This window comes from Cyclopterus lumpus, chromosome 11 (genome assembly GCF_009769545.1).
Source record: "Cyclopterus lumpus isolate fCycLum1 chromosome 11, fCycLum1.pri, whole genome shotgun sequence".
Classification (NCBI taxonomy): domain Eukaryota; kingdom Metazoa; phylum Chordata; class Actinopteri; order Perciformes; family Cyclopteridae; genus Cyclopterus; species Cyclopterus lumpus.
Genome location: NC_046976.1, coordinates 22,308,083 through 22,324,442, shown reverse-complemented (window position 1 = coordinate 22,324,442; position 16,360 = coordinate 22,308,083). Strand labels below are relative to the sequence as shown.

At 37.9% G+C, this 16,360-nt stretch overlaps 1 protein-coding gene across 1 annotated transcript; it reads right to left on the bottom strand.

Annotated features, from left to right (window-relative positions):
* Window positions 1–6,759: 6,759 nt before the first annotated feature.
* LOC117739328 (histone-lysine N-methyltransferase PRDM9-like) lies at window positions 6,760–15,095 on the bottom strand. Its single transcript, XM_034545675.1, has 2 exons — window positions 14,835–15,095; window positions 6,760–8,411 (listed from the first exon to the last, which is right to left on the bottom strand). The coding sequence occupies exons 1-2, from the start codon at window positions 15,001–15,003 to the stop codon at window positions 7,381–7,383; spliced, it is 1,200 nt and encodes a 399-aa protein (XP_034401566.1). The 5' UTR covers window positions 15,004–15,095; the 3' UTR covers window positions 6,760–7,380.
* Window positions 15,096–16,360: the final 1,265 nt, after the last annotated feature.

Here is a 16,360-nt window from a genome sequence, read left to right as displayed (position 1 = left end):
TGTTCTTTAGTAATGTAAGGTTCCCTTTCCTAAAGAACAGGCCTTCGTTCTTTAGTAATGTAAGGTTCCCTTTCCTAGAGAACAGGCCTTCGTTCTTTAGTAATGTAAGGTTCCCTTTCCTGAAGAACAGGCCTTTGTTCTTTAGTAATGTAAGGTTCCCTTTCCTGAAAAACAGGCCTTTGTTCTTTAGTAATGTAAGGTTCCCTTTCCTGAAGAACAGGCCTTTGTTCTTTAGTAATGTAAGGTTCCCTTTCATAAAGAACAGGCCTTTGTTCTTTAGTAATGTAAGATTCCCTTTCCTAAAGAACAGGCCTTCGTTCTTTAGTAATGTAAGGTTCCCTTTCCTGAAGAACAGGCCTTTGTTCTTTAGTAATGTAAGGTTCCCTTTCCTGAAAAAACAGGCCTTTGTTCTTTAGTAATGTAAGGTTCCCTTTCCTGAAGAACAGGCCTTTGTTCTTTAGTAATGTAAGGTTCCCTTTCATAAAGAACAGGCCTTTGTTCTTTAGTAATGTAAGATTCCCTTTCCTAAAGAACAGGCCTTCGTTCTTTAGTAATGTAAGGTTCCCTTTCCTGAAGAACAGGCCTTTGTTCTTTAGTAATGTAAGGTTCCCTTTCCTAAAGAACAGACCTTTGTTCTTTAGTAATGTAAGGTTCCCTTTCATAAAGAACAGACCTTTGTTCTTTAGTAATGTAAGGTTCCCTTTCCTGAAGAACAGGCCTTTGTTCTTTAGTAATGTAAGGTTCCCTTTCCTGAAGAACAGGCCTTTGTTCTTTAGTAATGTAAGGTTCCCTTTCCTGAAGAACAGGCCTTTGTTCTTTAGTAATGTAAGGTTCCCTTTCATAAAGAACAGGCCTTTGTTCTTTAGTAATGTAAGATTCCCTTTCCTAAAGAACAGGCCTTCGTTCTTTAGTAATGTAAGGTTCCCTTTCCTGAAGAACAGGCCTTTGTTCTTTAGTAATGTAAGGTTCCCTTTCATAAAGAACAGACCTTTGTTCTTTAGTAATGTAAGGTTCCCTTTCATAAAGAACAGACCTTTGTTCTTTAGTAATGTAAGGTTCCCTTTCCTGAAGAACAGGCCTTTGTTCTTTAGTAATGTAAGGTTCCCTTTCCTGAAGAACAGGCCTTTGTTCTTTAGTAATGTAAGGTTCCCTTTCCTGAAGAACAGGCCTTTGTTCTTTAGTAATGTAAGGTTCCCTTTCCTAAAGAACAGGCCTTTGTTCTTTAGTAATGTAAGGTTCCCTTTCCTAAAGAACAGGCCTTTGTTCTTTAGTAATGTAAGGTTCCCTTTCCTAAAGAACAGGCCTTTGTTCTTTAGTAATGTAAGGTTCCCTTTCCTAAAGAACAGGCCTTCGTTCTTACATTACTAAAGAACAGGCCTTTGTTCTTTAAGTAATGTAAGGTTCCCTTTCCTAGAGAACAGGCCTTTGTTCTTTAGTAATGTAAGATTCCCTTTCCTAGAGAACAGGCCTTTGTTCTTTAGTAATGTAAGGTTCCCTTTCCTAAAGAACAGGCCTTTGTTCTTTAGTAATGTAAGGTTCCCTTTCCTAAAGAACAGGCCTTTGTTCTTTAGTAATGTAAGGTTCCCTTTCCTAAAGAACAGGCCTTTGTTCTTTAGTAATGTAAGGTTCCCTTTCCTAGAGAACAGGCCTTTGTTCTTTAGTAATGTAAGGTTCCCTTTCCTAAAGAACAGGCCTTTGTTCTTTGTGATCAAATACTTGTATTATAAACAGGAAATGACAAAATACATGTCATAAAAAGGAAATTACAATGTACATGTTATTAACAGGAAGTGATCTAATACATGTTATGAAAAGGAAGTGACCAAATACGTGTCATATTAACAGAAAGTGACCAAATACATGTTATAAACAGGGAGTGATGAAATACATGTAATATAGACAGGAAGAGATTAAATATTAGGAATAAACAGGAAATGACCAAACTCATGGTATAAACAGGGAGTGACTAAATACATGTTATAAACAGGGAGTGACCAAATACATGTGTTATAAACAGAAAGTGATCAAATACATGTGTTATAAACAGGGAGTGACGAAATACATGTGTTATATACAGGAAGTGATCAAATACATGTTATAAACAGGGAGTGATAAAATACATGTTATGAACAGGAAGTGATCAAATGCATGTTATAAACAGGAAGTGTCCAAATACATGTTATAAACAGGAAGTGTCCAAATACATGTTATAAACAGAAGGTGACCAAATACATGTGTTATATACAGGAAGTGATCAAATACGTGTCATAAACAGGGAGTGATAAAATACATGTTATGAACAAGAAGTGATCAAATACATGTCATGAACAGGAAGTGATCAAATACATGTTATAAACAGGAAGTGTCCAAATACATGTTATAAACAGGAAGTGTCCAAATACATGTTATAAACAGAAGGTGACCAAATACATGTGTTATATACAGGAAGTGACCAAATACATGTGTTATAAACAGAAAGTGATCAAATACATGTGTTATAAACAGGGAGTGATAAAATACATGTTATAAACAGGGAGTGACGAAATACATGTGTTATATACAGGAATTGATCAAATAAGTGTTATAAACAGGGAGTGACAAAATACATGTTATAAACAGGAAATGATCAAATACATGTTATAAACAGAAAGTGATCAAATACATGTTATGAACAGGAAGTACCAAATATGTGTCTTATTAACAGAAAGCGATCAAATACATGTTATGAACAGGAAGTGACCAAATATGTGTTTTATAGACAGGAAGTAATCAAACACATCTTATGAACAGGAAGTGACCAAATATGTGTTATAAACAGGGCGTAATCAAATACATGTTATGAACAGGAAGTGACCAAATACGTGTGTTATAAACAGGAAGTGACGAAATACATGTGTTATATACAGGAAGTGATCCAATACATGTTATAATCAGGAAGTGATCAAACACATGTTATAAACAGAAAGTGATCAAATACATGTGTTATTTAAACAGAAAGTGATCAAATACATGTTATAAACAGAAAGTGATCAAATACATGTGTTATATACAGGAAGTGATCAAATACGTGTCATAAACAGGGAGTGATAAAATACATGTTATGAACAAGAAGTGATCAAATACATGTCATGAACAGGAAGTGATCAAATACATGTTATAAACAGGAAGTGTCCAAATACATGTTATAAACAGAAGGTGACCAAATACATGTGTTATATACAGGAAGTGACCAAATACATGTGTTATAAACAGAAAGTGATCAAATACATGTGTTATAAACAGGGAGTGATAAAATACATGTTATAAACAGGAAGTCACCAAATACGTGTTATAAACAGGGAGTGATCAAATACATGTTATAATCAGGAAGTGATCAAACACATGTTATAAACAGAAAGTGATCAAATACATGTGTTATATACAGGAAGTGATCAAATACATGTGTTATATACAGGAAGTGATCAAATACGTGTCATAAACAGGGAGTGATAAAATACATGTTATGAACAAGAAGTGATCAAATACATGTCATGAACAGGAAGTGATCAAATACATGTTATAAACAGGAAGTGTCCAAATACATGTTATAAACAGGAAGTGTCCAAATACATGTTATAAACAGGAAGTGTCCAAATACATGTCATGAACAGGAAGTGATCAAATACATGTTATAAACAGGAAGTGTCCAAATACATGTTATAAACAGAAGGTGACCAAATACATGTGTTATATACAGGAAGTGACCAAATACATGTTATAAACAGGAAGTCACCAAATACGTGTTATAAACAGGGAGTGATAAAATACATGTTATAATCAGGAAGTGATCAAACACATGTTATAAACAGAAAGTGATTAAATACATGTTATGAACAGGAAGTGATCAAATGTGTTTTATAGACAGGAAATGACCAAATGCCTGTGTTGAAAACAGGACGTGATCAAACACGTGTGTTGAAAACGGGACATGATCAAAAACCTTTTATATACAGGAAGTGATCAAATACGTGTTATAAACAGGGAGTAATCATATTCATGTTATAAACAGGAAGTGACCAAATACATGTTATAACCAGGAAGTGACCAAATACATGTTATAACCAGGAAGTGACCAAATACATGTTATAACCAGGAAGTGACCAAATACATGTTATAACCAGGAAGTGACAAAATACGTGTTATAAACGGGGAGTGATCAAATATGTGTTTTATAGACAGGAAGTGACCAATTACATGTGTTGAAAACAGGAAGTGATCAAAAACATTTTATAAACAGGAAGTGATCAAATACATGTGTTATAAACAGGAAGTGACGAAATACATGTGTTATATACAGGAATTGATCAAATAAGTGTTATAAACAGGGAGTGACAAAATACATGTTATAAACAGGAAATGATCAAATACATGTTATAAACAGAAAGTGATCAAATACATGTTATAAACAGGAAGTACCAAATATGTGTCTTATTAACAGAAAGCGATCAAATACATGTTATGAACAGGAAGTGACCAAATATGTGTTTTATAGACAGGAAGTGACCAAATACATGTTATAAACAGAAAGTGACCAAATATGTGTCTTATTAACAGGAAGTAATCAAACACATCTTATGAACAGGAAGTGACCAAATATGTTTTATAAACAGGGCGTAATCAAATACATGTTATGAACAGGAAGTGACCAAATACGTGTGTTATAAACAGGAAGTGACGAAATACATGTGTTATATACATGAAGTGATCCAATACATGTTATAATCAGGAAATGATCAAACACATGTTATAAACAGGAAGTGACTATATATGGGTCTTATTAACAGAAAATGATCAAATACATGTTATGTACAGGAAGTGACCAAATATGTGTTTTGAAAACAGGACATGATCAAAAACATTTTATAAACAGGAAGTGATCAAATACGTGTTATAAACAGGAAGTGACCAAATACATGTGTTATATACAGGAAGTGATCCAATACATGTTATAATCAGGAAATGATCAAACACATGTTATAAACAGGAAGTGACTATATATGGGTCTTATTAACAGAAAATGATCAAATACATGTTATGTACAGGAAGTGACCAAATATGTGTTATAAACAGGGAGTGATCAAATATGTGTTTTATAGACAGGAAGTGATCAAACACATGTTATAAACAGGAAGTGATCAAATACATGTTATGAACAGGAAGTAATAAAATACAAGTTATCAACAGGAAGTGACCAAATACATGTTATGTACAGGAAGTGACCAAATACGTGTTATAAACAGGAAGTGATCAAATACATGTTATAAACAGGAAGTGATCAAATACGTGTTATAAACAGGAAGTGACCAAATACATGTGTTATATACAGGAAGTGATCCAATACATGTTATAATCAGGAAATGATCAAACACATGTTATAAACAGGAAGTGACTATATATGGGTCTTATTAACAGAAAATGATCAAATACATGTTATGTACAGGAAGTGACCAAATATGTGTTATAAACAGGGAGTGATCAAATATGTGTTTTATAGACAGGAAGTGATCAAACACATGTTATAAACAGGAAGTGATCAAATACATGTTATGAACAGGAAGTGATCAAATAATGCATGTCTTATTAACAGGAAGTGACCAAATACATGTTATATACAGGGAGTGATCCAATACATGTTATAAACAGGAAGTAATAAAATACAAGTTATCAACAGGAAGTGACGAAATACATGTTATGAACAGGGAGTGATCAAATGTGTTGAAAACAGGACATGATGAAAAACATTTTATAAACAGGACATGATCAAAAACATTTTATAAACAGGAAGTGATCAAATACATGTTATAAACAGGGAGTGATAAAATAAGTGTATTATAGACAGGATGGGATCAAATATATGGTATAAACAGGAAGTGATCAAATACATGTGTTATAAAAAGGAAGTGACTGAATACATGTTAAACATGAAGTGACCAAATATGTGTTATATACAGAGAGTGATCAAATACATGTTATAAAGAGGAAGTGACCAAATATGCGTCATGAACAGGGAGTGATCAAATACTTGTAATAAACAGGAAGTTACCAAATACGTGTTATATACAGCCAGTGATCAAATATGTGTATTATAGACAGGAATGGATATAATATATGGTAATTGATGAAGATGAGGGGACCAAGCACAGAACCTTGGGGGACACCGTGAGTGACTGGGGAGGTGGAGGATTTACTGTTGTTTATGGCAATGAATTGATGTTGGATGTTACTAAAGGTAACTTAAGGTCGTTTAAGGTGGCTCAAGGAGGTTAAATGAGGCTAAAGATGACTTACGGTCGTTTAAGGTGGCTAAAGGAGCTTAAAGGAAAATAAAAGTGGTTGAAGGTATCTAAAGGTCCTTTTAAGGTTGTTAAAGGAGGCTAAAGGAGAATAAAGGTGGCTAAAGGGTGACTGTAACTCAGTGGTTGCAGATCCATCGGCGGTTTGATTCCTGACTCCTCTAGGCCATCGATGTGTCCTTGAACAAGACACTTAACCCCGAATTGCTCTCCGTAGCTGTGTCTACGGTGTATGAATGTAAGTTGCTTTGGATAAGTGTCAGCCAAATGAAATGTAAAGGTCCTTTAATGTGTCATTAAAGGAGTCCAAAGGGGGCTAAAGGTCCTTTAAGGAGACTAACGGTGGAGTAAATGCAGAGGTATGGGAGATGTGTACACGTTATTAACATTCCACTCAACAGAATACTCAACAACTCCAAATACATTTTTAATAACATTTATTTTTGTCAATATTTAAACTGTCACGTTATCCAACACAGTACAATAAAACTCTTATACTACGTAAATGTTTTTAATATTAACTCACAGAACACATAATAAATGATTATAAGACCAGTTACCTCCTTCTGTTTCATGGATTGGAGTTCCATTCATACATTGTCATATTCATGTAATGTGTTTATGTAACTTTGTAAATGCTGTTCATTCTGGTCACATGACATCTATTCATCTGTCCATCCGGGGAGAGGGATCCTCCTCTGTTGCTCTCCTGAAGGTTTCTTCCCTTTTTTCCCTGTCAAAGGTTATTTTTGGGGAGTTTTTCCTGATTCGATGTGAGGTCAAAGGTCAGGGATGTCGTATGTGTACAGATTGTAAAGCCCTCTGAGGGGAGGTTGTAATTTGTGATATTGGGCTGTACAAAATAAACTGAATTGAATTGAAATTATATGAAGATGTGGTTATATGTATTAACACACTGTCATCAGTTTCTGCAAAGGGCCACGAGAGAAGAAGTGGAGTTCAACAGCTTTGTCTTGTAGCTGCGAGGAGAGGTTTTATTGAACTAACCGGTCTGTACTTGTTCGGTTAACGGCCGCTATGCACCGCTTCAGCTGCCGCTGCTCTCGCCGACACACTTGTGGCTTCGGACCTGCGACTGCCACGTGAACCTTTTGTCACAAATGCTGCAGCTGAACTGTTTCTGTCCCGTGTGCAGTGAGAAGTGGTACGTCAGATTGGCCTTCTGGGAAAAACTTTTATCGCACACTGGACAACTATATGGTTTCTCTCCTGTGTGGACAGTCATATGTTTTTTCAGACCCCCCTTTTGAGTGAAGCTTTTGTCACAATATAAGCAACTGAAGGGTTTCTCTCCGGTGTGGATTCTCATGTGGTTGACCAAAGCGCTCCGCACAGCAAAACTTGTGTGGCAGAAGGAGCAGCTGAAGGGTTTCTCTCCAGAGTGACATCTCATGTGACGAATCAAGTTTGGCCTCTGAGAAAATCCTTTCCCGCAAGCAGAGCAGCTGTAAGGTTTCTCTCCCGTGTGAAACCTCATGTGTCTCCGCAGACTGTCCTTGCGACCAAATTTTCGCCCACATTCACAGCAAGTAAAGGATTTTTTGACAACATTAGATTTGACATCGTTTACAGGAACAACATCATCATCATAATCATTTAGAGAGTTTAAACCGGACTGAGGTTCTCTGGTGTTATCATCAGTCTGAGGTTCAAAAGAGTCTCCAGTTTGAACAGTTTCTAGATGTCTATGTGGACCCAAGTTCTTGTCTGGTTCTGGTCCTCCATAGTCCCTTCCTTTAGCTTCTGTTTCCATCTGTTCAGTTTGTCTTTGATGAAGATGAGAGGACTGAGCTTCCTCTTCATCATCTTCACTCTTCACAGTAGTGAATGTGAACCTGATACCAGCCTCCTCCAGACCTTGAAGCTGCTCTCCCTCCTGACTGGTCCAGAGTTCCTCCTGTTCCTCCTTAATCTGTGGGGGGTCTGGGTCCTCCTGGTCCCCTTTAATGTGTGGGGGCTCTGGGTCCTCCTGGTCCAGACTGGAGCCCCAGTCCTGCTGATGAGGGGGAACCTCCACTTCTTTTTTCTCCAACAGCTGCTGGACGTCTGCAGGAAACCCTGAAACGCACAATGAGGAAATGAGTTTGTTAACCAAAATTAGAGATATGTAACATTCGTTGAGTCTATACCACTGAAGTGGTGGGAGGCATTTACTTTTCCATAATGGGAGGATAAATACTTTGTACTACCACATCTCTACATGTACACAAATTAAGAAAGATCCTTCAGAATCTGTCTTTTGTCCTCCTCTCTCATAAGACAACAAGAGCAAAAGTACAAGATCATAAATAACGATGGACGTATGTAAATAGAGATCTATAGTCGGTTGTACAATGACCGCGGGAGGTCAATGGGAAATTAGGAACAAAAAATCAATCACGGAAAACAGATGCATTGCTTTTATTTTGAAGGCGAATGTTGCTGTGACGGTTATGTTTATACGTTGGTGAACGTGGAAGATTTACAGAAGCTGTTCGCTCTCAAACATGTCGGACCTTTGAAGAAAGATATGAACAAGATGCAAGATATGAACAAGATATGAACAAGATGCAAGATATGAACAAGATGCAAGATATGAACAAGATATGAACAAGATGCAAGATATGAACAAGATATGAACAAGATGCAAGATATGAACAAGATATGAACAAGATATGAACAAGATATGAACAAGATGCAATGATGAACAATTCAAATACAAATACAAATTGAGATCGATCTGATAAATAGGATTTAAACCAACTTAGTGCGGTACCTGAAATGCCAATCGACTGATCCAGTCTCTGTAATAGGATGTCATGATCAATGGTGTCGAACGCAGCACTAAGGTCTAACAAGACCAGTACGGAGATGAGTCCTTTATCAGCACTAAGGTCTAACAAGACCAGTACGGAGATGAGTCCTTTATCAGCACTAAGGTCTAACAAGACCAGTACAGAGATGAGTCCTTTATCAGCACTAAGGTCTAACAAGACCAGTACGGAGATGAGTCCTTTATCAGCACTAAGGTCTAACAAGACCAGTACAGAGATGAGTCCTTTATCAGCACTAAGGTCTAATAAGACCAGTACAGAGATGAGTCCTTTATCAGCACTAAGGTCTAACAAGACCAGTACAGAGATGAGTCCTTTATCAGCACTAAGGTCTAACAAGACCAGTACAGAGATGAGTCCTTTATCAGCACTAAGGTCTAACAAGACCAGTACGGAGATGAGTCCTTTATCAGCACTAAGGTCTAACAAGACCAGTACAGAGATGAGTCCTTTATCAGCACTAAGGTCTAACAAGACCAGTACGGAGATGAGTCCTTTATCAGCACTAAGGTCTAATAAGACCAGTACAGAGATGAGTCCTTTATCAGCACTAAGGTCTAACAAGACCAGTACAGAGATGAGTCCTTTATCAGCACTAAGGTCTAACAAGACCAGTACAGAGATGAGTCCTTTATCAGCACTAAGGTCTAACAAGACCAGTACGGAGATGAGTCCTTTATCAGCACTAAGGTCTAACAAGACCAGTACAGAGATGAGTCCTTTATCAGCACTAAGGTCTAACAAGACCAGTACGGAGATGAGTCCTTTATCAGCACTAAGGTCTAACAAGACCAGTACAGAGATGAGTCCTTTATCAGCACTAAGGTCTAACAAGACCAGTACAGAGATGAGTCCTTTATCAGCACTAAGGTCTAACAAGACCAGTACAGAGATGAGTCCTTTATCAGCACTAAGGTCTAACAAGACCAGTACGGAGATGAGTCCTTTATCAGCACTAAGGTCTAACAAGACCAGTACAGAGATGAGTCCTTTATCAGCACTAAGGTCTAACAAGACCAGTACAGAGATGAGTCCTTTATCAGCACTAAGGTCTAACAAGACCAGTACAGTGATGAGTCCTTTATCAGCACTAAGGTCTAACAAGACCAGTACAGAGATGAGTCCTTTATCAGCACTAAGGTCTAACAAGACCAGTACAGAGATGAGTCCTTTATCAACACTAAGGTCTAACAAGACCAGTACAGAGATGAGTCCTTTATCAGCACTAAGGTCTAACAAGACCAGTACAGAGATGAGTCCTTTATCAGCACTAAGGTCTAACAAGACCAGTACAGAGATGAGTCCTTTATCAACACTAAGGTCTAACAAGACCAGTACAAAGATGAGTCCTTTATCAGCACTAAGGTCTAACAAGACCAGTACAGAGATGAGTCCTTTATCAGCACTAAGGTCTAACAAGACCAGTACAGAGATGAGTCCTTTATCAGCACTAAGGTCTAACAAGACCAGTACAGAGATGAGTCCTTTATCAGCACTAAAGTCTAACAAAACCAGTACAGAGATGAGTCCTTTATCAGCACTAAGGTCTAACAAGACCAGTACGGAGATGAGTCCTTTATCAGCACTAAGGTCTAACAAGACCAGTACAGAGATGAGTCCTTTATCAGCACTAAGGTCTAACAAGACCAGTACAGAGATGAGTCCTTTATCAGCACTAAGGTCTAACAAGACCAGTACAGAGATGAGTCCTTTATCAGCACTAAGGTCTAACAAGACCAGTACGGAGATGAGTCCTTTATCAGCACTAAGGTCTAACAAGACCAGTACGGAGATGAGTCCTTTATCAGCACTAAGGTCTAACAAGACCAGTACGGAGATGAGTCCTTTATCAGCACTAAGGTCTAACAAGACCAGTACGGAGATGAGTCCTTTATCAGCACTAAGGTCTAACAAGACCAGTACAGAGATGAGTCCTTTATCAGCACTAAGGTCTAACAAGACCAGTACAGAGATGAGTCCTTTATCAGCACTAAGGTCTAATAATACCAGTACAGAGATGAGTCCTTTATCAGCACTAAGGTCTCACAAGACCAGTACAGAGATGAGTCCTTTATCAGCACTAAGGTCTAACAAGACCAGTACGGAGATGAGTCCTTTATCAGCACTAAGGTCTAACAAGACCAGTACAGAGATGAGTCCTTTATCAGCACTAAGGTTTAACAAGACCAGTACAGAGATGAGTCCTACTTTCTCAAGGATCTTAGAGAGGAAGGGAAGGTTAGAGATCGGTCTGTAGTTAGCCAACACCTCTGGATTAAGAGTGGTCTTCTTCAGGAGAGGTTTAATTACAGCTACTTTGAAGGAATGTGGTACATTGCCTGTTAGCAAAGACACATTAACAATATCCAGCAGAGAGGTGCCAATTAAAGGCAACACGTCTTTAAGCAGCCTCGTTGGGATGGGGTCTAAGAGACAGGTAGACGGTTTAGAAGTAGAAACCATTGAGGACAATTGGTCTAGGTTAATGGGAGAAAAGCTATCCAAATATACACCAGGGCATACAGCCGTTTCCAAGGCCACTCCTCTTGATGACAGATCGGTAGTAGTTGAGGTCAAGAGATCATCAATCTTGCCTCTAATAGTTCAAATCTTTTCATTGAAGAAGTTCATGAAGTCATTACTACTGAGGTCTATAGGAATACACGGCTCCACAGAGCTGTGACTCTCTGTCAGCCTGGCTACAGTGCTAAAGAGAACCCTGGGGTTGTTCTTATTTTTCTCTATTACTGATGAGTAATAGGCTGCTCTGGCATTACGGAGAGCCTTTTAATATGTTTTAAGACTATCTCACGAAACTAATCGTGATTCTTCCAGATTGGTGGAACGCCATACATACATACATACATACATACAAGGGCTGGGCACGTTAATGCGTTAACGAGCATGAAGTACCACGAGCATGAAGTACCACGAACATGAAGTACTACGAACATGAAGTACCAAGAGCATGAAGTACCAAGAGCATGAAGTACCACGAGCATGAAGTACCACGAACATGAAGTACTACGAGCATGGAGTACCACGAACGTGAAGTACCACGAACATGAAGTACCACGAGCATGAATTACCACGAACATGAAGTACCACGAACATGAAGTACCACGAACATGAAGTACCACGAGCATGAAGTACCACGAACATTAAGTACCACGAACATGAAGTACTACGAGCATGAATTACCACAAACATGAAGTACCACGAGCATGAAGTACCACGAACATGAAGTACCACGAACGTGAAGTACCACGAGCATGAAATATTACGAGCATGAAATACCACGAGCATGAAGTACTACGAGGATGAAGTACTACGAGGATGAAGTACCACGAACATGAAGTACTACAAACATGAAGTACTACGAACATGAAGTACCACGAGCATGAAGTACCACGAGCATGGAGTACCACGAACATGAAGTACCACGAACATGAAGTACTACGAACATGAAGTACCACGAACATGAAGTACCACGAGCATGAAATATTACGAGCATGAAGTACCACGAGCATGAAGTACCACAAACATGAAGTACTACGAACATGAAGTACCACGAGCATGAAGTACCACGAGCATGAAGTACCACGAGCATGAAGTACTACGAGCATGAAGTACCACGCTCATGGAGTACCACGAGCATGAAGTACCACAAGCTTGAAGTACCACGAGCGTGAAGTACCACGAACATGAAGTACCACGAACATGAAGTACCACGAGCGTGAAGTACCACGAGCGTGAAGTACCACGAACATGAAGTACCACGAACATGAAGTACCACGAACATGAAGTACCACGAGCATGAAGTACCACGGGCATGAAGTACCACAAACATGAAGTATCACAAACATGAAGTACCACGCTCATGGAGTACCACGAGCATGGAGTACTACGAGCATGAAGTACCACAAGCTTGAAGTACCACGAACATGAAGTACCACGAGCATGAAGTACCACGGGCATGAAGTACTACGAGGATGAAGTACCACAAGCTTGAAGTACCACGAGCGTGAAGTACCACGAACATGAAGTACCACGGGCGTGAAGTACCACGAGCATGAAGTACCACGAACATGAAGTACCACGAACATGAAGTACCACGGGCGTGAAGTACCACGAGCGTGAAGTACCACGAGCGTGAAGTACCACGAGCGTGAAGTACCACAAACATGAAGTACCACAAACATGAAGTACCACAAACATGGAGTACCACGAGCATGGAGTACTACGAGCATGAAGTACCACAAGCTTGAAGTACCACGAACATGAAGTACCACGAGCATGAAGTACCACGAGCATGAAGTACCACGGGCATGAAGTACTACGAGGATGAAGTACCACAAGCTTGAAGTACCACGAGCGTGAAGTACCACGAACATGAAGTACCACGGGCGTGAAGTACCACGAGCATGAAGTACCACGAACATGAAGTACCACGGGCGTGAAGTACCACGAGCATGAAGTACCACGAGCGTGAAGTACCACGAGCGTGAAGTACCACGAGCATGAAGTACCACGAGCATGAAGTACCACGAGCATGGAGTACTATGAACATGAAGTACTATGAACATGAAGTACTACGAACATGAAGTACCACGAACATGAAGTACTATGAACATGAAGTACTACGAGCGTGAAGTACCACATCACATTGAGTGCTATCGGTAAGGGACATTTAAGTGCTACTAAAGTGTTGAACTACAAAGTGCTATCGGTAAGAGACATTTAAGTGCTACTAAAGTGTTAAACTACAAAGTGCTATCGGTAAGAGACATTTAAGTGCTACTAAAGTGTTAAACTACAAAGTGCTATCGGTAAGAGACATTTAAGTGCTACTAAAGTGTTAAACTACAAAGTGCTATCGGTAAGAGACATTTAAGTGCTACTAAAGTGCTACTACGGCTCTACCTTCTTAGTGTATTCACTAAGATGTGTTTTTAGTCTGTAGAGACTTCCTGTCCTGATGTCAATGGGGAGCTTGTTCCACCAATGAGGAGCCAGCACAGCAAACAGTCGTGAAGTACTACGAGCATGAAGTACCACAAGCGCGCATGCATATATATATATATATATATATATATATATATATATATATATATATATATATATATATATATATATATACACACACAAGAAAACGAAAAAAGCAGGGTTGTCATATTTAGTTAATAATTTACAGTGAATAATTGGAGTAAACAGCTGACGTGGTGACGTCATCAAGTTCGCTGCTGTTCCAATTGCAGAAAGAGCGTCCTGCGGCCTCTGGACTCCAGAGTCCGATCTCAAAGTACACAAGTCTGTACTTGGTGCTGAGAGAGGGTCCCTCCGGAGGGACGGACACTAAAGGGCGTCTTATTCGTCAACATGGGTAGACTGACGTAAGATGTAGCCAATCAGAGAGCCCGGATAAGCCGTGATGCCTGTGACGGAAGATGTACGGTCGGTTGAAGGCCCAGCGTGTTACGACGCTGATGTGACTGAATGATTAGTATCATGAACCGATCGATAGGACTTATTGATTACTGATACGGAGCTGCTAGCTCTGTACAAGCACAGCTGTTAGCTCCTTTAGCAGCTAACAGCCCTTTGTGGAGGGTGGAGCTAGCAGTTAGCTTAGCAGCACTCCATAACAACCCGACCAGGACAAACACACCTGCTTCAGCCCGCAGCTTCATTTCAGCCGCTGACACCACGTCGAGCAGTTTCCGGTCCATTTCCGCCTCATATTCGTTTATCGTCCTCTCGAAATGTCCACAGATGTCCTCGACAGCCGCCGCGAGCCGCTGGTTGATGAACACCTTCAGGCCGTGGAGTCCGGACATGTTTCTCACGATCAGCTTCTCGGACTTCTGCTCGCTGCTCTCCCGAACCGGAAACTCACCGAGGGACAAGTTCCGGGTCAGGTGTTGTTTATAACGTAATGTAAATACTGCATGCATACAAATGGTGCTAATGTTAATATATTAGTAATAGTGTTACTAATGTTAATATATTAGAAAGGATGTTAATATATTAGTAATAGTGTTAATAATGTTAATATATTATAAAGGATGTTAATATTTTAGTAATAGTGTTAATAATGTTAATATTTTAGTAAGTGTTAATAATGTTAATATATTATAAAGGATGTTAATATTTTAGTAATAGTGTTGCTAATGTTAATATATTATGAAGGATGTTAATATATTAGTAATAGTGTTACTAATGTTAATATATTATAAAGGATGTTAATATTTTAGTAATAGTGTTACTAATGTTAATATATTATAAAGGATGTTAATATTTTAGTAATAGTGTTACTAATGTTAATATATTAGAAAGGATGTTAATATATTAGTAATAGTGTTAATAATGTTAATATATTATAAAGGATGTTAATATTTTAGTAATAGTGTTAATAATGTTAATATTTTAGTAAGTGTTACTAATGTTAATATATTATAAAGGATGTTAATATTTTAGTAATAGTGTTAATAATGTTAATATTTTAGTAAGTGTTAATAATGTTAATATATTATAAAGGATGTTAATATTTTAGTAATAGTGTTAATAATGTTAATATTTTAGTAAGTGTTAATAATGTTAATATATTATAAAGGATGTTAATATTTTAGTAATAGTGTTGCTAATGTTAATATATTATGAAGGATGTTAATATATTAGTAATAGTGTTATTAATGTTAATGTATTATGAAGGATGTTAATATATTAGTAATAGTGTTATTAATGTTAATGTATTATGAAGGATGTTAATATATTAGTAATAATGTTATTAATGTTAATGTATTAGCAATAACGTGAATGTATTATAAATAATGTTAATATCTTAGTAATAATGTTATTAATGTTAATGTATTAGCAATAACGTGAATGTATTATAAATAATGTTAATATCTTAGTAATAATGTGAATGTATTAGTGATAATGTTATTAATGATATAATATCAATAATGCACAAACGTGATAAATTGTTGATGTCAGATATGAAATAAATGCTAAAGATGAGATGACTTTATTGTGACGCCACAGAGTCCAGGGACTGAGTTCCCAAAGCAGGAAAGAGAGGAACAAACAGAACCTTCAGAATAAAACACAGAATAAATAGACTGACGAGCGTTTGTGTGTGCGTGTGCTTTGAAGAACGAGGGGAAAGTAGAAGGTGATGTTTTTGTAAGTTAT

Coding starts and splice junctions, on each gene's coding strand:
- LOC117739328 (XM_034545675.1), bottom strand. CDS start 15,003: ATGTCCGGACTCCACGGCCTGAAGGTGTTCATCAACCAGCGGCTCGCG. Junction 8,412..14,834: donor GAAGCTGCGGGCTGAAGCAG/GTGTGTTTGTCC, acceptor TGTGCGTTTCAG/GGTTTCCTGCAGACGTCCAG.